Source organism: Copadichromis virginalis, linkage group LG1, assembly GCF_057382275.1.
Source record: "Copadichromis virginalis isolate Kocher_CV1m ecotype Utaka linkage group LG1, C_Virginalis_male_GT1.1, whole genome shotgun sequence".
Classification (NCBI taxonomy): Eukaryota; Metazoa; Chordata; class Actinopteri; order Cichliformes; family Cichlidae; genus Copadichromis; species Copadichromis virginalis.
In genome coordinates, this window is record NC_140618.1 from 42,687,925 (window position 1) to 42,709,545 (window position 21,621).

The 21,621-nt window shown below is 42.1% G+C and overlaps 1 protein-coding gene across 2 annotated transcripts in view; it reads left to right on the forward strand.

Moving 5' to 3' along the window:
* The window catches only part of vps35 (VPS35 retromer complex component), a 29,757-nt gene extending 9,167 nt beyond the window's left edge, over positions 1 to 20,590 (forward strand). Inside the window, exons 7-19 of one of the 2 annotated variants that reach the window (XM_085463946.1) lie at positions 1,054 to 1,273; positions 2,444 to 2,527; positions 2,869 to 2,978; positions 3,493 to 3,589; positions 4,844 to 4,992; positions 6,567 to 6,774; positions 8,266 to 8,421; positions 10,283 to 10,405; positions 10,496 to 10,675; positions 11,611 to 11,850; positions 12,197 to 12,340; positions 19,312 to 19,498; positions 19,992 to 20,590. In XM_085463946.1, the coding sequence (XP_085320072.1) occupies positions 1,054 to 1,273; positions 2,444 to 2,527; positions 2,869 to 2,978; positions 3,493 to 3,589; positions 4,844 to 4,992; positions 6,567 to 6,774; positions 8,266 to 8,421; positions 10,283 to 10,405; positions 10,496 to 10,675; positions 11,611 to 11,850; positions 12,197 to 12,340; positions 19,312 to 19,491 (1,891 nt within the window). In that variant the 3' untranslated portion in view covers positions 19,492 to 19,498; positions 19,992 to 20,590. Of the gene's footprint in view, positions 1 to 1,053; positions 1,274 to 2,443; positions 2,528 to 2,868; positions 2,979 to 3,492; positions 3,590 to 4,843; positions 4,993 to 6,566; positions 6,775 to 8,265; positions 8,422 to 10,282; positions 10,406 to 10,495; positions 10,676 to 11,610; positions 11,851 to 12,196; positions 12,341 to 19,311 lie in introns of both variants that reach the window. The other variant, XM_085463938.1, reaches the window with a different exon arrangement.
* Positions 20,591 to 21,621: the final 1,031 nt, after the last annotated feature.

Sequence of the window (21,621 nt, forward strand, 5' to 3'; positions counted from 1 at the left end):
TTCGAAAGCTCTTTGGTCTTGGCCATGGCGGAGTTTGGAGTCTGACTGTTTGAGGCTGTGGACAGGTGTCTTTTATACAGATGATGAGTTCAAACAGGTGCCATTCATACAGGTAACGAGTGGGGGACAGAAAAGCTTCTTACAGAAGACGTTACAGGTCTGTGAGAGCCAGAGATTTTCCTTGTTTGAGGTGACCAAATACTTATTTTCCACCCTGATTTACGAATAAATTCTTTACAAATCCTACCATGTGGATTCATGGATTTTTTTTTTCACATTCTGTCTCTCACAGTTGAAGTGTACCTCTGGTGCAAATTACTGACCTCTGTCATCATTTTAAGTGGGGGAACTTGCACAATCGGTGGCTGACTAAATACTTTTTTGCCCCACTGTATTGTGGTCTTCCTGTCAGGTAATCAACAATCCAGGACACCAGAGAAGCATCCACCTGCATCGCTGCTAACTTATCACCCAGGAGGGTCGGCCTGATGGTTTAGTGTAGTTGTTGTTTTAAACTTGAGTATGAACTTATACAAAATGCAGCAAGATATTTAAAAATCAGTTTTATTGATTAAAAAACTATCGGATTCATATTGGTATCGGCAGATATCCAAATTTATGATATCGGTGTTGGACATAAAGTGGTATCGTGCCATCTCTAGTAATGACCAATCATTACGAGGCGTGTGGGACTAAGGCTGCAGCCCCACATGCCAACACAAATCCCCAAAGAACACACGTGATCTTTTCTTAATATTTGGGTATGAGTACAAAGATGAAAGAGACTAAATAGAATTTATTAACATTTAGGTGATGTAATGTAGATGTGATCTGTGAACTGGACTTTTCTATTCAGGGATATTAAGCAGGATTTTTCATATAATAAATTATTAAGTCCACTGTTTGGATTAAAAAACGCGTCACTGTTCATGGTGTTATATTGGTGTTTTAATAGTTGATACTGGGAATTTAGAAATCACCAGAGGGGAAGGACAACTCTAGTCCTGCAATCTTCTGCATCCCTCTTGTTAAACTGCAGCTTTTACTCCACAGGGGAACAGAGGAGATGACCGGTGACATCAATGACTCCATCGACTTTGTCCTTCTAAACTTTGCGGAGATGAACAAGTTGTGGGTTCGAATGCAGCATCAGGGTCACAGCCGAGACCGAGAGAAGAGAGAAAAGGAGCGACAAGAACTGAGGATTCTGGTGGGCACCAATCTAGTTCGGCTCAGCCAACTGGAGGGTGTCAATGTGGAGAAATACAAACAGGTGTGTTTTTGCTGATCTGTGCAGTGGGGACTGGTCTCAGCACAGAAATCGATTTGTTGCTGTCATCTTAGAAAGAGGAGAGCTGCTGGTTCTCTGGTGTGTTCAACACTGATCACGACTTTCAGAAATGTGCGAGTGATGTTTGATTATCTGTGTTTACTTATGTTATAGTGATAGGGTTGTTATCAACTCAAGTAACGTTATGTTGACATTACCTGACTTCCTGTGTCTTTTCTGCATTTACTGGAAGTCCCAGAGATGTGATATAATATATGACTACACATTGCTTTATTTTCACCAAAATCAACTATGGCCACTGTTATGACTTTATTGTGTGGTAATGGTTTGACACACACATTAGGGCGGAGTTATGTGCTCCAGTGAGTGATCGTCCTATCGGCCTCCTGTGAGCGATAGCATCACCACTGTGGGGGGTGGTAGAGGAGGCTAACACATGTGTGGCCCAAAAGCAATACGAAGATTCAGTGTTATTATGCACATCTGATTAAACTATGCTGGACGTCTGTGCGTAAATGGTAAATGGCCTGTATTTGTATAGCACTTTACTAGTCCCTAAGGACCCCAAAGCGCTTTACATATCCAGTCATCCACCCATTCACACACACATTCACACACTGGTGATGGCAGCTACATTGCAGCCACAGCCACCCTGGGGCGCACTGACAGAGGCGAGGCTGCCGGACACTGGCGCCACCGGGCCCTCTGACCACCACCAGTAGGCAACGGGTGAAGTGTCTTGCCCAAGGACACAACGACCGAGACTGTCGGAGCCGGGGCTCGAACCGGCAACCTTCCGATTACAAGGCGACCTCCCAACTCTTGAGCCACGACCGTAGTGTCAAAGTGGTCATCCCGTATTATCCTTTTATCCATTCCAGGATGCTTTTGGATGTAACCCCACTCCTCACTTTGAGTTTTCACAAAGCAGGATAGCACTTTGGAAGTAATGATACTCCAGAAACAAGTACAGCACAATGTCGTATCCTTGAGCATTGATGATTCTTTTGACATTGAATTGTAATGTTTCAGCGTCGTGTTTGCTGCATTTGACATGTATTTATACCGTACATACTTACATACATACTGTTGTTGTATTTATGATAATTTGTTCAGTCAAACCATTTTTCTTGTGCCTTTTTCTCTCCACAGATTGTTCTTCCTGGAGTCCTGGAGCAGGTTGTGAACTGCAGGGATTCACTGGCTCAGGAATATCTTATGGAATGCATCATTCAGGTACCTTATGTGAAAATTCTCGAGTCTCATTTACAACTAATCCAGTAGACCAGACTTTACTTGCTGTTTGTACCTTAGTTTATAACACTGGCTTTAGGGAATAGTAGGGATGACCAGAAATCATGCACTGTTAGTAAAAACAAACAAACACTGTACCAAGGAAAACAAATGGGGGATTGGTCACATGTAAGCAGATTTGTTCCACCCGCCGTGTTCCCCAATAAGCCAACATTATTTGAAAAATTCAAATGGCCTTTATTTCAATCATCCTGGTTGTTTCAAATATATGACGTGCAGTCACAGTCATTCAGGCCTCAGCTAACATAATCTCGTCTCCGAAGGTTTTCCCAGACGAGTTCCACCTTCAAACACTGAATCCTTTCCTGCGTTCCTGTGCTGAGCTACATCAACATGTAAATGTCAAGAACATCATCATCGCCCTCATTGACAGGTATGGTTTTATTTGCTGGAGTGTAGCAGAGCTACCCAGTGAGCAAACTGCAATTTAGTGCTTTTTGAGACTGGTTGACTGACAGTACCAGTTACAGTTAGCCATATATTACTTTATTCTATACATTTTAAAAACATTAGTTTGTATTTAAATATTTGTATCTTAATCATAGTCAATTTAGAGTTCTCATTCAACCCAACACTTATGTCTTGTTAGGTTGTCGGAGGAAATTGGCACAGGGAGCTAACCAGAAGCTTCTAGCCAGTGCTAACCTTCACCACTGTGCTGCTCCATAAGCATGTTTTTTACTCTGGTCCCCAAGCTTAAACCTTTAACTGCAACATGAGGTTTCCAGCATTTTGTTCTTCCTGTTTAAACTAATGATGATTTGCTCATAATAATGCTTGTTCAGCAGTGAACAGTACAAACCTTTTAAAACCCTGATGCACAGCTGAGCTCAAGGACTTACTGTTTATGGAGATGTTTTTAAGCCAGCTTCTGATTTGTGTTTCAGACTTGCTCTGTTTGCTCATCGAGAAGATGGCCCAGGGATCCCTGCTGAAATCAAACTGTTTGACATCTTCTCTCAGCAGGTGGCCACTGTAATTCAGGTACGTTTCCTTAAATTCAACAAGGTTTGACATAGGGGTAGGCAATATATACTTGATGTGTCGCGGGTTTTTCCACGTATGATGATTAAAATGCCTTTATCATAACCATCGAGTATAGGTTGCCGAGGAAATATTAAGCTGTCTGCACGTAATTCACTGCAAGTTTTTGGTTTTCTCCCACACGCACAGAATGCATCATTTACCGGCACATTTTTGGCACATTGCGCTGAGCGAGAGTGTTTATATACTATCAGATAGGGGGAAATATGGCGATAGTGGGAGTTGCAGACTTGCTGTCATTTGGATTTCCAAGGTGGATGTCGAACAAAATGCGGTAATTTACAAAATATGACATAAAACTGTTGCTACAAAAGGTAGCAGTACCACAAATGTATTCCGCCAGCTGAAAAGTCATCCCCTGCAAAATTACGAATGTTTTAAACTGCGCGTGTGAACATCTCCCCACACACCAAAGAAAAGCTTAAATAAACCAGCGGCTGTGATACGAACTACAACAGCCAGAGAAACGGGGAAAACAGCACACGTGAGTCTGATTGCATGTTACTGTTTAACATGCAGTATATTTGTGGTGTTCGACACTTGCAGTGTAGGAAGATCTCTGCTTTCAGACAATGTGCCATTGGCTTGGTTGTGTGAAGTCGAGTGAGTTCGTGGCTTCCATGTTTGTTTAGGCACATTTTACAAAATTATGTAACAGATGTTTTCATTGTTTGTTGTTTTCGCTGTGTTTGCTGGTCGTAGAAATGGTTTATATGAGCTTTTACCTGAGATTTGGAGGTTCAGTGGATACCACACATGCTGATATTGACATAAAAACCTGACTTCACAGAGGCTTAAGCTGCAACTCACCCGCGGTACCGGGGGAGCTGGGGCGCAAGACCTGTCATGATATATCTAGAGTGTATCACAATATAGACAAAACATTGTATTTGCCCTAGTTTGACCAAAGTAGATGACAGAGTTACTTTATTGAATGCAAAAGGTTTTTGGGAGAGAGCTATCCTTAACCATACGAGTGTGAGCACATTAAAAGCACGTAATATTATTATGGAGCCACATTTAAAGTCTAACAGAGATGGTATATCATATTAGGATCTTAGCAAACTAGCAATCATAATTTATTTGTTACAGGACAACAGAGTCAAAGGCGGAGCCTCTCAAACTAGGTAGAGTACTAGAGTAAGTGTAACTAACAATGGGACTACTGCTCCCTTCTGTTGTCTACTCTTTCAGTCTCGCCAGGACATGCCATCAGAGGATATTGTATCGCTTCAGGTCTCTCTCATCAATTTGGCCATGAAATGCTACCCTGAACGTGTAGATTATGTAGACAAAGTCCTGGAGAGTACTGTGGAGATCTTCAACAAGCTCAACCTGGAACAGTAAGTCTCTGGCCCCCTGATGAACTCCTGAGTGAGCCGTGTGATGTCATGAAATCATAGAGCTGTGTTTAATAAAAGCTGCAGAATGCATTCATTCTTATGACATAAATTTGCATATTGAGATGTGTTATTAGTATTATTGAGGAAACTAGAAACTTGGTTGCTTTCATGAGTTGTGCAGATGAAAGATTTTACATCTCAGGACATAATAATCATCTTAACATTTGGCAAATACATCGTCAGATGCACAAAAGCACATGACATATTATACAGTGTCATTATTTATTTAACAAGATGGTAAGTCAGTGAAGCGGTACAGTCCAGGCTTCCTGCTTCCATGGGCATTAAGTAGCCGCCAGGTCCTGATTATCACATGCACTGTATTCTTTTAAGATTTTTACCTTACAATAGAAAGCGCCCTGAGGCAACTTTTGTTGTGATTTGTCATTTTTAAATAAAACTGAATTAAAAATGGTGCTTGGCTGACTGATCATCAGTTAAATGTGACCCCTCTGGTTGTTTGTAGGTGTGTCAGTAGTGAGTCAGCTGTGTGTTAACACACTGAAGTACCATGTTACAATAATCACATTACATATGTGGCATGCTAACACTAAGCTTGCAAAGAAGTCGACGTGATTTTTTTGTTGTGCCGACCGCAGACCAGCAGACCCTTCAGCAGGTAGCAGTCGTGCTGCATTTCTACCTGTTCGTGTTTCTCATGTAGAATCACCAATTTGTTTGGCCCTTTGGTCGGTTTTCAACTTTGCTTTGTGTTAAATAGCTGAAATCTAGGAGAAAGATCAAATGTGTCCTCATTAGTATAGATTTGTGTTGATGTGGGACTGCAGCCTAGAGTCAAAAGCAATGTAACAGTTACTGTAATTAGGCAAAGTACTGGATTACTTTGAAGAATAACAAGTAATGAGTAATACATTGCTTTCTTGAGAAACAACTGCAACACTGGTGTTGCAAAGCAGGAACAACATCAGCAGTGATCTGAGGGAAGCAGCCCTTTAATCTGGGTCAGGCTAGAAGACCATTTCCAATCAATCTGAACTCTGTGCAGTGAGAAAGATTATTCACAAATGGAAAACATCCAAGACAGCCCCGTCCAAGAGCGTGTTGTCCCACACAATCGACCCAAGAGCTCTGGAGGCCTCAGTAAGCATGTTAAAGGTCAACGTGCAAAACAGAGGTTACAAGTATGCCTGATTTGGAAATGTTGCCATTTTCCAAACAAAATGTCTTCTCTCTGAAAAGAGTTTGACAGTGTGACTTCATTTTGCAAAGTTGCAACTGAACAAAGTCCTTTAGACAGATGAGAGCAAAGATGTTTGGAGAAGAACAAACACAGCATGTCAGCAGAAACATCTCTAAGCATATGCTTACTTTTATGTGTGTCCTCACTCAGTTTCTCAACTTTAATAATTTCCACAAACTTGATCTTTGAGCCCATACTGATCCCCCCTGAAGGTATGAGGGTTTTTTGTCCCTTGGAACTGTAAACCTGAGTCGGCTTCTTTTAATCGTGCAGGGAAAAACATTTTCAGTCTCCTTTCTTCTCCCTCCTCTAGCATAGCAACCAGCAGTGCGGTGTCAAAGGAACTTACCAGGCTGTTGAAGATCCCGGTGGATACCTACAACAATGTGCTGATGGTCCTGCAGCTCAAACACTTCCCACCACTCTTTGAATACTTCGACTATGAGTCCCGCAAGAACATGAGTTGCTATGTGCTGAGCAACACATTGGACTACAACACCACCATTGTGGCACAAGAGCAGGTTATTAATCTAACAGCTGTAGATTTGTATTTAAACCGACAGAGCATCAGACAAAACACCCCCTAGCAACATTTTACATAAGAAAGGATGTGTGGTTTTCATAGATACAGTTTTTGTAATTATTTTTTTACACATTTAAATATCGTCTTGATGCATCTCAATCATCCAGGAACGTAAATCTCCCAAAGTTGGTTCTGTTCATCTGGACGCAGCGTTTTCAGTGGGAGAAACGTTTCGTCATCATCAGGTGACGTCTTCAGTCTCAGCTGACTGCAGGTTTCAATCTTATAAACAGGACATTTGCATAATGACTGAAACCAGCCCACTGAAGGAACAATGGGCTGAGAGGTCAGTTCCTTAATCTTAATTATGCAAATTATCATGACCACGGATCAAAGACCACTGATCGATGGCCATGAGTCCCATTCACAGAGAGTTGGAGAATGGCTGCAATCACAGCATTGTAAGATGGTGACAGAACACACCGGGTCAAAACACGCTGCACCAAAAACTGGTGCACCCCAAGGATCGGGTCCCCCGACACAAACAGAGTAACATAGTGTACGCTGTTCAGTGCAGGAGGAGTGCCAGGATTTATACGTCGGGGAAACCAAACAACCTCTGGCTACAACACAGAAGAGCCACCTGCAGTCTATTTACACCTACAGGCCAGTGGACACTCTTTCAATGATGAGGATGTAACATCCTGGACAGGGAGGAACGCTGGTTTGAGGGCGGAGTCAAGGAGGCCATTTACGTGAAAAGGGAAAGACCATCTCTGAATGGAGGAGGGGCCTAAGGGTACATCTGTCACCATCTTACAATGCTGTGATTGCAGCCATTCCCCAACTCTCTGTGAATGGGACTCATGGCCATTGATCAGTGGGCTTTGATCAGTGGTCATGAGAATTTGCATAATTATGATGAAGGAACTGACCTCTCAGCCCATTGTTCCTTCATTCGCTGGTTTCAGTCATTATGCAAATGTGCTGTTTATAAGGGTGAAACCTGCAGTCAGCTGAGACTGAAGACGTCACCTGATGATGATGAAATGTTTCTCCCACTGAAAACGCTGCGTCCAGATGAACAGAACCAACTTTTTGCAGACACATTTATATAGTTTCCCAACAACCTTGCAAATAGGCTTGTCAAAGTTAACAAACACCCCAAACTACAGTCGCCGTAGAGAAGCCCTCACCGACAGATGAAAAAGTGATGTTAGAAAACTTATGTAGGCTGTTTGACCACAGCCACAGTCTCTTGCTGAATGCACGCTGGTTATGTATGGCTGAAGTATCATCTGTACTTTGTGATGCAACTTGTCATATTTGCTTAGATTAGTGAGAAATCTGTATAAAAGTAGCTGTTTTTTCATTTTTGTTTTAGTAGTTTCATGTTAAAGTATTCTTTAAGGTTTTTGTGCAGACATCTAACCTGGTTACACAGTTTGTAAATAGTATCGGTTTAATGTTGTACCCTTTGTTCCTCTAGGTGGACGCCATCTTGAACTTGGTGTCCACACTGATACAGGACCAGCCAGACCAACCAACTGAAGATCCAGACCCAGAGGACTTTGCTGAGGAGCAGAGCCTTGTGGGTCGTTTCATCCATCTGCTCCATTCTGAAGATCCTGATCAGCAGTATCTTGTAGGTGTTTGCGTTAACATTGTGTCTTTCTACGTTCTCAGTCATCAAGGTTGTGGTAGTCTTGAGTGCTTGAAAACAAGGCAACTGGACATTTGTACAGGCAAGGCCAACAACGTGCCATGGGCTCCTCTGTGTCCCCCACTGTAGCTAAGCTTATCATGGAGGAAGGGGCTGAGAGGGACGGCACTGAGCCACAGGTTCAGGTATGCGGGTGACATTCACTGATTTACCAGGGAGGATATCAGGGTTACCATTCCTGGACTGTGCTTTGCTCGTTAAGGAGGCTGTAAGCCTCAACATTGAAGTTTACCGGAAGCCGACACAGACTCCCAGAAGCCTACGCTTTGACTTACCACACCCTCTGCAGGGCTCGCAAAATCGCCCCGCCCGTCGGGCTATATGATAACCGATGGGCGGGGCTGAGATAGATTTTGTTCACCCGACCGGAGATATTGCTAGCTCCGGGACGTGGGGCAAGCGATTTTGCGAGCCCTGCTCTGGAAGACGAGCGTGGAGTCATCAGGATCCTGCAACGTCAGGCAGAAATGTATCTTCTGAAGCAGAAAGGAAAGAAGAGGAAGAGTCGTGTGTTTAAAAAAACAAACAAAAAACCATCTTAGATATGTGGTTCTCCCAACTGGACCTAAATGAAATCAGCTGCACACTCACGTGTATCTCTACATCTAAAGGTCACTCAGGATACCAATGTTCACATTTTGGACCAAGAAGACAGGTGGTTTGCTAAAATGAGATCATCTGTGTCCACTGTGAACCATCTTCATTGAATAGAGGCGTAGCCTATGACACGAAGTATCAGCCACTTACTGTGCAGTCTGACATCCTTCCAGCCACTTCAGGTGACCTCAATAGCTCCACTGATGGTGGGGTGACAGTGTCCTACACCGGTTTCACCCTTAACACCCAGTGATGACCTAGGAATGTTTTTTGGCTCATGTGATGACTCGCATGATTAACTCATTCACTGCCAGCCATTGGCAGTGAATGAGTTAAACCCATTGACTCATTCACTGCAATTGATGGCTATAGACGTCAATGGCAGTGAATGAGTTAATAGTGGATCAATAACCCTCAGGAACCAATCCAAGGTTTAAATTAACCGGGTGCACTTGCCTCAGCGGCTACGTCGCCCTTACTCCAGTGGTGAGAATGAGGAGCTGGATGCACTGGTTGCCACAGAGCGGTGTGCTCAGCCCGACGTTATTCACTGTATTTGCTCAAAACTGTTCAGTCGTGAAGCTGTATTTATTTTTGTTTTACTAGTTTTATGTTGAAGTATTTAAGTTTTGTTTGGGTCTGATATTGGAACAATGATGAGACTCACTGTAGAGAGGAGATCCAACACCCGAACACCAGCAACACCGTGGAGGTCATTGTGCGTTGGTGGAGGTCCAGGCAGTGTGGACGTCATCTTCCTGGATCTCCACATAATATCTTACCTGTTGTTTCTATTCTTGATTGTGTGTATATGTGAATGTAATGTTGTTATGTGTGTGAAGACATAATGACAATAAAGGATTCTTATTCTTCTTCACTCCACCTTTTGTTTTCAGAATTAAAGAAGCCTCGTGGAAATGTATCTGAAGTTGTAGAAGTCCAGTTGTCTTCTTTTCAAGCATTTGAGACGAACCCGAAGAGTCTTAATTGTGCACATTATGTATTAGAAAGAGTCCTGCAGGTGGTCTCCTTTAAGTTGCTGCTAGAGATTCTGAGAATAATGCTGCAGTGTTTCCTTTGTCCCCACCTTATCTAGTTCTTGGGAAAATTCCAGCAGTTTGTTCTTCTGTGAGTGTTTTTGCTGAGACCAGTGGTTTTCACTTAACTTTGTTCTTGTTTGCTTCAGATTCTTAATACAGCACGCAAACACTTTGGAGCTGGTGGAAACCAAAGGATTCGTTACACATTGCCTCCCCTTGTGTTTGCTGCCTACCAGCTAGCCTTTCGATACAAGGAAAACTCCTCCACCGTGAGCAAATGTTATTTTTCATCACAAAGCACATAATGCATTTTCTTTTATGTCCTGTTATGAAATCATACCAATTTCTTTTCCTCTTAGGATGACAAATGGGAAAAGAAGTGCCAGAAGATTTTTTCTTTTGCCCACCAGACAATCAGTGCACTCATTAAGGCTGAGCTCGCCGAGCTGCCTCTTCGACTCTTCCTGCAGGGGGCGCTGGCTGCAGGGGAGATTGGCTTTGAAAACCACGAGACTGTAGCGTATGAGTTCATGTCACAGGTAGAATGTTTAATAATACTGTCATGCCTTTAAATAGTTTATATACATACATGTGTGCACACTACCGGTCAGAGTTTTGGATACCTGAGTTTTTCCAGTTTTTTATTGAAAATTCTGCAGTTTAATGTCTCATTGCACTCTGAAATGAAAGCGGTTGGACTGAAAAGAAGAAATCATTGAATCAATTTAGAGACCAACATGTATTCTAACCCTTTGACCCAAAGTAGCCACCTTTGGTGTCTGAAAACACCCGTGGCACTCTTTCTACAATAGAAATCAAATATTGTTCAGAAGTTCTTCCCATATCTGTTGCAGAAGTTCCCATAAATGAGGCACTGCTAGTTGCTTTGCTTTCACTCTTCTGTCCAGTTCATCCCAAACAGCTTGATGCGGTTTAAGTCTGGAGACTGTGACTTATGTTTTGGGTCATTATCTTGCTGTAGGATGAACCCCTGACCAGCTAGTCATATACCAGAGGCTATTGCATGGGCCTGCAGAATGCTGTTCTGTCCTGAGTGCCTTTGATGGTGAAGGAAACTGTACTCCCTGACTTTCTTTGAAATTGCTGCAGAATAGTTTTAAATGTTGAACCCATGTTCTGTTCCCTGGAAAAGGCCTTTTGGATGATTCTCAAATGTGCAGAATGTTTCAGTTTTGGCTAACTTTACCTTTCTTTAACCTCTGGCAGTTCACCACTTACCCTTGTACCATTTGAAGCTATTCACTGAACTTGAACGACTTGAACTTCAATAAATAATTGGAAAAATTGGGGTGCTCTAAAACTTTAGAGTGTATAACCAAAAACATAACTTTATTTTGTTGTATTTTAAAACCATTAGACCGCTACAGTCCTCTTTCTGTCAATGGGTGGTGTTGTTCCATCCCCTCAACCTTTTCATCTCTTCTCTTGGTTCTCCATACTTTGTCCATATTAGGCATTCTCTCTCTATGAGGATGAGATCAGTGACTCCAAAGCTCAGCTGGCAGCCATCACCTTGATTATTGGCACTTTTGAGCGAATGCGATGCTTCAGCGAGGAAAACCACGAGCCCCTGAGGACTCAGTGTGCACTGGCTGCGTCCAAGCTGCTGAAGAAGCCTGACCAGTGCAGAGCTGTCAGCATCTGTGCCCATCTCTTCTGGTCAGGTCGCAGCACTGACAAAAATGGTGAAGAGGTGTGTTGGAATTAGGCTTTTTTCCCCACACACTAACATAAAGTTGTTGAAGATGGTTGTAGTAAAATCATGTGCATGCAGATGAGTGACGTTCTAAAAAATGACATTTAAATGGAATCATCAGTGTGTGGTGTAGGACTTTGTTCTAGAGGAGGAAGAAGGCTAAACAGTCACTGTATTAAACCCCAAAAGATTAGTTATGGAATCAAATGGATGGAAGGATCAGCAAGTTCAGTTTTACGGGACACAGTGCGCTTTAACACACTATATAATGCTGTTAATGCTATTGTGCACTTTAGTCTTTTTGCACATCTCTAAATGCTCCCTGCTCATTTTACACATTTAGATCCGTGATGGTAAGCGGGTGATGGAGTGTCTAAAGAAAGCCTTGAAGATTGCCAACCAGTGCATGGATCCATCACTGCAAGTTCAGCTTTTCATTGAAATCCTCAACAGATACGTCTGCTTCTATGAGAGGGAAAACGATGCGGTAAGACAAAAAAATGTTTGTGCTAACCAGTAACTGGTCATTTTGCCAGAGAGAATAATTTCTTCATTTGCCTCAAACCAACCACTCAAGTTAAAGTGTTGATTAACAGTTAGGTCCAATGTTCCCGCTAAGCACTGCTGGCACGTCTCTGCGCACAGAACATCTGCGTTGCAGACAAAAAAAAATCTAACCTGAATTGAAATTAAAATTAAAACTTTAACAGTTTAGTCAGTGAGTGACTGGCTGCTCCTGTATGGGATCAGAACGATGCCACCGTATCCCACAGTCCAGCCAATGATGCGATTCACATTCGTATATACGCAGCTAATCAACGTCGACAGGCTATGACAGCGTCCTTATGTGCCGGTGTTTTAGCAAAGCGGCTGATGTGGAGTGAAGCCACGTTAATGACAACGTGTACAACCATTGGAGATGTGAGCAGGACAGACGAACAACTGACGGACAAAGTGTGGACTTTATACCAGTTTGTAAATTGTGTTGATCGGCCACGTAAAACCAGAGTTATGATAAAATATCTGCAATGTTTGTTTTTCTTCCTGAATACTGTCGTTGTTTACATTTACTGCAGGAAGAAACGGTAAAAACGCCGTTTTATAAGGAAAACGCTCGAAAGCCTGTGAGCAAAAACTCCACCCTTTCCTATTGGTGGAAAATGTACCATGTGGACCAATCAAAAAAATGATATGGCAACATGACATTTAGTTGTTTAGGAAGGAGGAAGTTTTAGGAGTGACGGCGTGTTTGAGATGTGAGAGATTTGCAACGTTTAGCGTAAATCTTGTGTAGTTAGTGTGTAGTTAGTGTGTAGTGTAGTCAATAGTGTTGTTGTGTGTGTCAGAACAATGAGGCGACTGCTGAGTGTTACAGGTGTTACAGCAGTGATACATCTCCTGTTGTCAGGCCTGCAGGTATCAGGCTGTTGTTCTCCTTCATCTCATAGTGGACAGAAATTATTTTTTGGAGTGGCACAGATAATTTGTGTGGCATCAGATTTGATGCAGAACAGCTGATTGTAGAGCAGGGCGATATGGCCAAAAATATTTATCACGATATATATTTGAAAATTTGCGATAACGATATAACTGACGATATAATTGATGCGAGACAAAATACAACTCCACAACATTACTAGCGCAAAAAGACAACCTTCCATTAATTTTCACTTAAACAAGAAGCTGGTTTTTATGTACATTAAAGCTTCATAAAAATGTAACAGTGCAAATGCAAATTGCTTGCTGAAAGTTTAACCAAAAGGCATTTCCAGTAGAAATGGGCTGACATATCCTGAGCATAACCATGTATAATATCCACTGAAGTTAAAAAGAGGTGCTTTGCAACATTAAACTGCAGTGTGCAGTACGCATTTTTCGGACCATAAGGTGCACGGGATTATAAGGCACATTAAGTGAAACAAAGCAGTCAGATAAATCAAACTTTATTAAACTCATTCTTCTTGCTTCCTCCACTTCTGTACCATTGATTCATTAATGTTGAATTCTCTGGCAGCTGCTCTATTCCCATGTTGTTGCAGTATATTAATGACTAACCTCGTATTGTGGATGGATTATCTCAGTTGTTCTCCTGACTGAAGTTTGGTCCGTTTACAGCATCCTGCCATGCGATTGCATTTGTCTCTAACCATGAAGAACCTTAACGTTAACTTTTATAAGTGGAAAAGTGTTAGTGTTCGTCCTCCAGCTTCACTGTTTATGTTATGCTAATATAGCTGTGTCGCTAGCGATCACGTAGCACATCATTATATACCAGCTAGCCCAACTTCAGTAACCCTACAAACGTCACTGCTGTTTAGTTTCCTGTCTTCATTTATGTTGGAAGTGATAGCAGAGCTGTACGTTTGAATTTTTTCAGAAATCTCTCAGTCAGAACATGCTATATCATGCTTAGGTAACTAGCGAAACTAGCGAGCTAACTTCCGCTAGCTTCCTGCTAACTTCTAACTCCGTTAAATGTAATAACTTTTGTTTTCATGGATGCCTGGAAGTTAAACTTCATAGTTACACCTGGTAAAGCAGCAATGCTGATCGTTTTATTAAAGATGAAAGAATTTAGACAGTTTTTAACTCTCAGTGATGCTGCAGTGTTGTTTGACCTGAAGGATACGGAGTTTAGGACCCAGATTACTCCCAGATTTAAGAGCATCTTAGTCCGACAAATACGACAATAACAACGGCCGCTTGCATGTTCTGCAAAAAAATGTGCTTTGTCGTGTACCTGACGGACAAACACCAAACCAGTTCCACATCACGGAAGTTGCACCATTTTTACAAACCAATTCTGGTTCATCTGTTTCACTCAACAATCGGCCATGTGCGTATGAAAACAAAGGCACTGCGCATGCGCGTTTTACTCCCATTCTATCGCGATATTTCATTTTCCTATCGTTGCCTAACATTATACCGGTATTACCGTGAACGGTATAATATGGCCCAGCCCTAGCTGATTGTTCTGTAAATAGTTTGAAATGTTTATTTAAAACCCGCCTTGGCTGCATTTTAGGTAAACTGCTGCAAAAACTTAACTCAGTTACTTTTTTGAAGAAGTAACTACAGTGGGGCAAAACAGTATTTAGTCAGCCACCGATTGTGCAAGTTCCCCCACCTAAAATGATGACAGAGGTCAGTAATTTGCACCAGAGGTACACTTCAACTGTGAGAGACAGAATGTGAAAAAAAAATCCATGAATCCACATGGTAGGATTTGTAAAGAATTTATTCGTAAATCAGGGTGGAAAATAAGTATTTGGTCAATAACAAAAATACAACTCAATACTTTGTAACATAACCTTTGTTGGCAATAACAGAGGTCAAACGTTTACTATAGGTCTTTACCAGGTTTGCACACACAGTAGCTGGTATTTTGGCCCATTCCTCCATGCAGATCTTCTCGAGAGCAGTGATGTTTTGGGGCTGTCGCCGAGCAACACGGACTTTCAACTCCCGCCACAGATTTTCTATGGGGTTGAGGTCTGGAGACTGGCTAGGCCACTCCAGGACTTTCAAATGCTTCTTACGGAGCCACTCCTTTGTTGCCCGGGCGGTGTGTTTTGGATCATTGTCATGTTGGAAGACCCAGCCTCGTTTCATCTTCAAAGTTCTCACTGATGGAAGGAGGTTTTGGCTCAAAATCTCACGATACATGGCCCCATTCATTCTGTCCTTAACACGGATCAGTCGTCCTGTCCCCTTGGCAGAAAAACAGCCCCATAGCATGATGTTTCCACCCCCATGCTTCACAGTAGGTATGGTGTTCTTGGGATGCAACTCAGTATTCTTCTTCCTCCAAACACGACGAGTTGAGTTTATACCAAAAAGTTCTACTTTGGTTTCATCTGACCACATGACATTCTCCCAATCCTCTGCTGTATCATCCATGTGCTCTCTGGCAAACTTCAGACGGGCCTGGACATGCACTGGCTTCAGCAGCGGAACACGTCTGGCACTGCGGGATTTGATTCCCTGCCGTTGTAGTGTGTTACTGATGGTGACCTTTGTTACTTTGGTCCCAGCTCTCTGCAGGTCATTCACCAGGTCCCCCCGTGTGGTTCTGGGATCTTTGCTCACCGTTCTCATGATCATTTTGACCCCACGGGATGAGATCTTGCGTGGAGCCCCAGATCGAGGGAGATTATCAGTGGTCTTGTATGTCTTCCATTTTCTGATGATTGCTCCCACAGTTGATTTTTTCACACCAAGCTGCTTGCCTATTGTAGATTCACTCTTCCCAGTCTGGTGCAGGTCTACAATACTTTTCCTGGTGTCCTTCGAAAGCTCTTTGGTCTTGGCCATGGCGGAGTTTGGAGTCTGACTGTTTGAGGCTGTGGACAGGTGTCTTTTATACAGATGATGAGTTCAAACAGGTGCCATTCATACAGGTAACGAGTGGGGGACAGAAAAGCTTCTTACAGAAGATGCTACAGGTCTGTGAGAGCCAGAGATTTTCCTTGTTTGAGGTGACCAAATACTTATTTTCCACCCTGATTTATGAATAAATTCTTTACAAATCCTACCATGTGGATTCATGGATTTTTTTTTTCACATTCTGTCTCTCACAGTTGAAGTGTACCTCTGGTGCAAATTACTGACCTCTGTCATCATTTTAAGTGGGGGAACTTGCACAATCGGTGGCTGACTAAATACTTTTTTGCCCCACTGGATATAATTAATTGCTCAACATTGGTCATTATTTACTGTATTTTGCAGACAGAGTTACCGACTCTCTCCCAGACCACAGACTCAGAGTACAAGTCAGAGCTTTATAAAAAAAAATTAATTAAAAAAAAGTTGTTTTCAAAATTAGAGTTCAAGTTATTTTTCCTTCCAATAGTGTTAACATGCTGCACAGGTCAATGACTAGATTTTTTAACATTTTCGTTGTAAGTGGGTTAAAGCAGTTAATTAAAGATAGTCTAACATAAATGCTGTAATTTGATTACTTTAATAAACATGTAGCTTGGATGCTGGCGTGACCACAGTGCACACGTCTGCTGTTGCTCACAGTGGTCCAAGGGACGCTCAGTTTGTGTGTTCGCTCAGACACGTGAAGCATTAGAGGGAACATTGGTTAGGTCTATAAATGTTTGGACAATGATACGGTTTAATAATGTTCGCTCTGTGCACAACAACCGTAGATTTTAATAATCAAAATTACTAAAACAGTGTAATTATCCAGAAGCTTATAGACCTAATTCTCTATTGTCTTACAAAGCTGCAAACAGCAGTCGGAGGGCTTGTGCGCCCTGTTGCATGTCCAAGCATGCCATTGTCAAGTTGAACTACGGCTTGGGCGTGGTGTGGGTGAGCTGCTATCTGGTCTGGGATGTTGATTGGTGTTGTTATTTACGCACTAAATATACTACCTTTGCCGACTAGGTGGTGATGGAAATTACCTACTTACTACAAGTCACCCTAATGCATATCATGCACGGATCCACCAACTGAAATGTTATTTGCATGGTATGATGATTATCATCTACTGCTGATTATCTGTTGCCACTAGGTGGCATTGTCACTTAATATTAGATCCCGACTACAGTTGTTTTCATGCTGGCCACACACCCCCGTCATGGAGTGTGATGTCACATCACCTAGGGCTGTTCGATATAACGATATAAAAACGTCCATCGTTTCATTTTACGCTATCGTTTGTTTCGGGGTGTCGCAAAATAAACTGTTTACAGCAATATTTTTTCATGGTTCTGATGTCACTGTAGTGGCTGTATGAATTCCTTAAAGTTCTCTCTTTCTCTTATATTTAATATAACCACACTACGGACGGAAAAGCACCTGTATTTATGCGTTGTCGTTAGCAACAACGACGGTAAAACCATCGCGTGTCTGCTTGTTCCACATAAACCTTTCACAATAAAGCTCAAGATCCTGTTGAGACTTCAAAATAAACTGAATAACGTGAACGAGTATGCAGAGTATTTTTTATTAATCCTTTATTTATCCAGGTAAAAAATCTCATTGAGATTAAAAATCTCATTGAGATTAAAAATCTCATTTCCAAGAGAGATCTATTTACGGATGAGAAGCAGAAAAGAGCCGTCAGGTGCTAATAAATAAAGCTCAGACTCAAACGTTAGAACAGGCTTTCCCCCGCAGCACGCCGTGTAATAAATACTCACAAAGAAACGGCGCCGTTACAACTTAAGTCTAAAAATGTATTGTTTGATGCATCGGTTAAAACACTCGACTCCAGCTACACGACGCGCAGCTGGAAACACTTCATGCAAGACGAGCTGCTCGAGATTCACAGAATTTACAGAAAATGTTAAATGTTTGTGATTTATATCGTTATCAGACGATATAATTTTTATATCGGGACATGAGCTTTTGGTCATATCGCACAGCCCTAACATCACCTGTCGCGCCACCTTATTTGTGGCACTGTGGGTGATCGAGCACTTCTCTCCTTCGTTTTTTTCCCCTTTCCCTTTATGGTCATGTTTCACTGTGCTGAAGAATGACCTGTTGTCTTAATGAGTGTATTGAATCCTTGTGCTACACTCAAAAAGGTGCTTTGTGAGGTGACCTTGAAGCGCTTTGGCTAGTCTGCTGAGGAAGAGCTTCTTGTGAAGCCAGGATGTGTAGATGTGCTTTTTAGACTCAGGTTGGTTCGCACAGGTTTGTATATGATTTTGAAAATGAACTTCTGCCACATTCTTAACAGCATCTTGAATCTGGGCAGTTATTTTTAAAGTTATTTACTTAAATGTGAAGCAAGCCCCAACTTTAATTTCAGTGGTCACAAAAAAGTTTTTTAAAAAAATGTAAAGAGCCAGTTAAGGTAACTCGGGCATCTGACAAGGATGCATCCTGGGCGCCTCCTGGGTGAGGTGTTCCAGGCATGTCCCACCGGGAGGAGGCCCCGGGGCAGACCCAGGACACGCTGGAGAGATTATATCTCTCGGCTGGCCTGGGAACGCCTTGGTATTCCCCCGGATAAGCTGGAGGAGGTGGCTGGGGAGAGGGAGGTCTGGGCTTCTCTACTTAGGCTGCTGCCCCCGCGACCCGGCCCCAGATAAGCGGAACAAGATGGATCGATGGACACTTAAAAAATGGCATTTATATTGTGGCTGTTGATTGGTTGTCAGGACTCCTTGAGCCCTCCTCCCTGTGTAGTCCCTCCCCGGACCAGGCCCCTGTTTTTATTAGTGTTTGGTGGGATTGTTTCCGTGACCAACCCTGGCATCCATGTCGGAGCTGGAGTGAGGCTTAGCCATCAAATTGAAAATGTGTCACTTTTTTACAGTCGCCTTTGTGTAAAACTCAGATTGTTGTTTGGATTTGAACAGTTGCTCTTATCTATTCCAACTGACCCACAGAGCGTGCACATGAATACTTTGGTACGAGTGAATGTTGTCCACCCAATAATATTAGAATGTAAACAGGAACCCTTGTGCTGTTCCTCCTCTTCCTCCCATCCAGGTGACAGTCCAGGTGTTAAACCAGCTGATCCAAAAGATCAGGGAAGACCTTCCCAACCTGGAAGCTAGTGAAGAGACGGAGCAGATCAACAAACACTTCCACAATACACTGGAGCATCTTCGTCTGCAGAGGGAATCCCCTGAATCTGAGGGCCCTGCCTACGAGGGCCTGGTCCTTTAAAGCTAATGTAGGTTGGAAAATATAAAGTCCCTTTTAGATGTTCCACTATATTAAGAGTAGACGACCGCACACCATCACAAGAATAAAGAAGTTGTGTTAAAGGCCAGGAATAGAAATAAACATTAAGAGCTGAAAGACCTCCTTTCGGTCCTTCATTTAGTTGTTGATGTCTCTTCATCATTCCTCCTTGCTATCCATCCTTGCATGTGTAAAGCAATGCTGCACGTAACTTTAGTGTGCAAGTCTTTTATTTACCATTCCTTTATAAGGCCACAATTAACCAGTTTGTCTGTATCCTGCACTATGTTAATGTTGATGGAGGACTTGCTAACTGTGTCATCATGCCTTCAGTTGTTGATATCTGTCCATATTGAGAGCGAATGTAATAGCCAAGTGTATAAAAACTACAGAAAATCTCAAAGTTGTAGTTGTCTTGCAGCGGGTTTGCATACGGCCTGGTTTCCTGAACATGAATAATCAATAACTCTGCTGTTCTTTAGGTTGGCTTTGTGGCAACTTTAAACAGATTGTGCCAAACCAAACTGAAGACCAGATGACCGTGCGATCTTTGGCCGTCACACTTCAGCGTTCTTCTTTTTGCCACATCGTGCTCGTCATTCTCTCTTTAGGCTCCTTATAGTGTCTCGTTTGAAGTCAGGACTTCTCACCACTGGATTGACCTGGTCAAAACTGTGGTGTGTTTGCATGCTTTAGTGTGCTTGGCATCAGAGGGCCAGTGTTTAGTTCACTCTCTATGGATCTCACTAATTACACACTGTTTTTTGTTCTTCCCCATGATATTTTTTGATAACAACCATGTCCTTTTGGATGAACATGTTAAGGAGGTGCAGCAGTTCCTCAGGATTGTATGTTGGCCGACTTGTCAGTGTACAATGGTGCAGAAGCTTTGTGTCGTTTTCCACAACATTTATTGATTTCTCTTTCTTGCTTATCAATGTTGATTTGTTGGAGTCGGCATTGAACTGTTACCTTTTTGCTTTTAAATATGTGTTTAAATGCACTTGTAAATCAGATAAATAAAAATACAGACTAAGTAGAAATGATCATTGTCTCTGAAATAAAATTGACATTAACAGTTCTTGAACTTTACTTATTTTACACACAGTATTTCCTGAGTGTGATTAGACTCTCCTGTGCTGTTGTATGTTGCTGAAGGATTATTTGGTTGTGGCTCAAACTTTGATTCAACGTTTGAAATGGAATAATATCAGTAACAGTTGCATTAAGATAGACATATAAGTCTATCTATATTTAACCCCCCCTCACCATGCGAGCTTTCTTTATCCTTCAAGCTTGGCCCTTGGGAACTTGAGGAGGACTGTGCTCTTCTGGACAGAGATCTCTGATGTTGTTCCTGGACTTTGCTGGTCGGGAGTCACTACACCTTTTTCCCCAAGGCCAAATAGACTTGATTAACACCAGTATGCTAAAAGAGATTAAAGAAGTCCTTGTGTGTTTAAACAGGGGGGTCTTCGTTTTGTCCTTTGATTCCAACATCAGCAGCATTTTTTCAACATGCTCTTCTATTAGGAGACTGTTACTCTTTCACTTTTTGCACTCATATCATCTTAAGTAACATCTAATCCTTTTGGCATATGTTAATATAAAGAAGTGCAATTTCATCAGTGTGTTTCACATTATAAAGAAATGATACTCTTCCCTAACCATCACTGGGTTATAATATGTAATTTTATGTATAACACTGAAAAGGGGTCTTTTCGGTTTCGTTTTATTATTTACTTTTGTGTATGACAAGCTACAACTTTTCTCTGTCAGTAGCAAGCTCCCCGGGCTTCATAAAGTTGAGGTAACTTAATTAGAAGAGTGGCTGGAGAGAAACACTTTCCTAAATGACCTCAGTGACTCCCTGGCCAGCTACTCTGGTTTGTACCACACCAAAGGAAAATCCCAGTGGTGCATGTTAAAATGAAAGAAAAGCAACTAACTTCCTGAAAAACAGTGTAGTCATGTATACTCTACACTGTAACATGTTAGTACTCGATTCTGATTACTATTACTAGGCAGTTTTCGTACCCGTGAAGCTAAGCTGGTGTACTGTATGTTATCAGTCTGTGTCTTAAAGTCAAATTCCCGACAGTTCCGGGGACT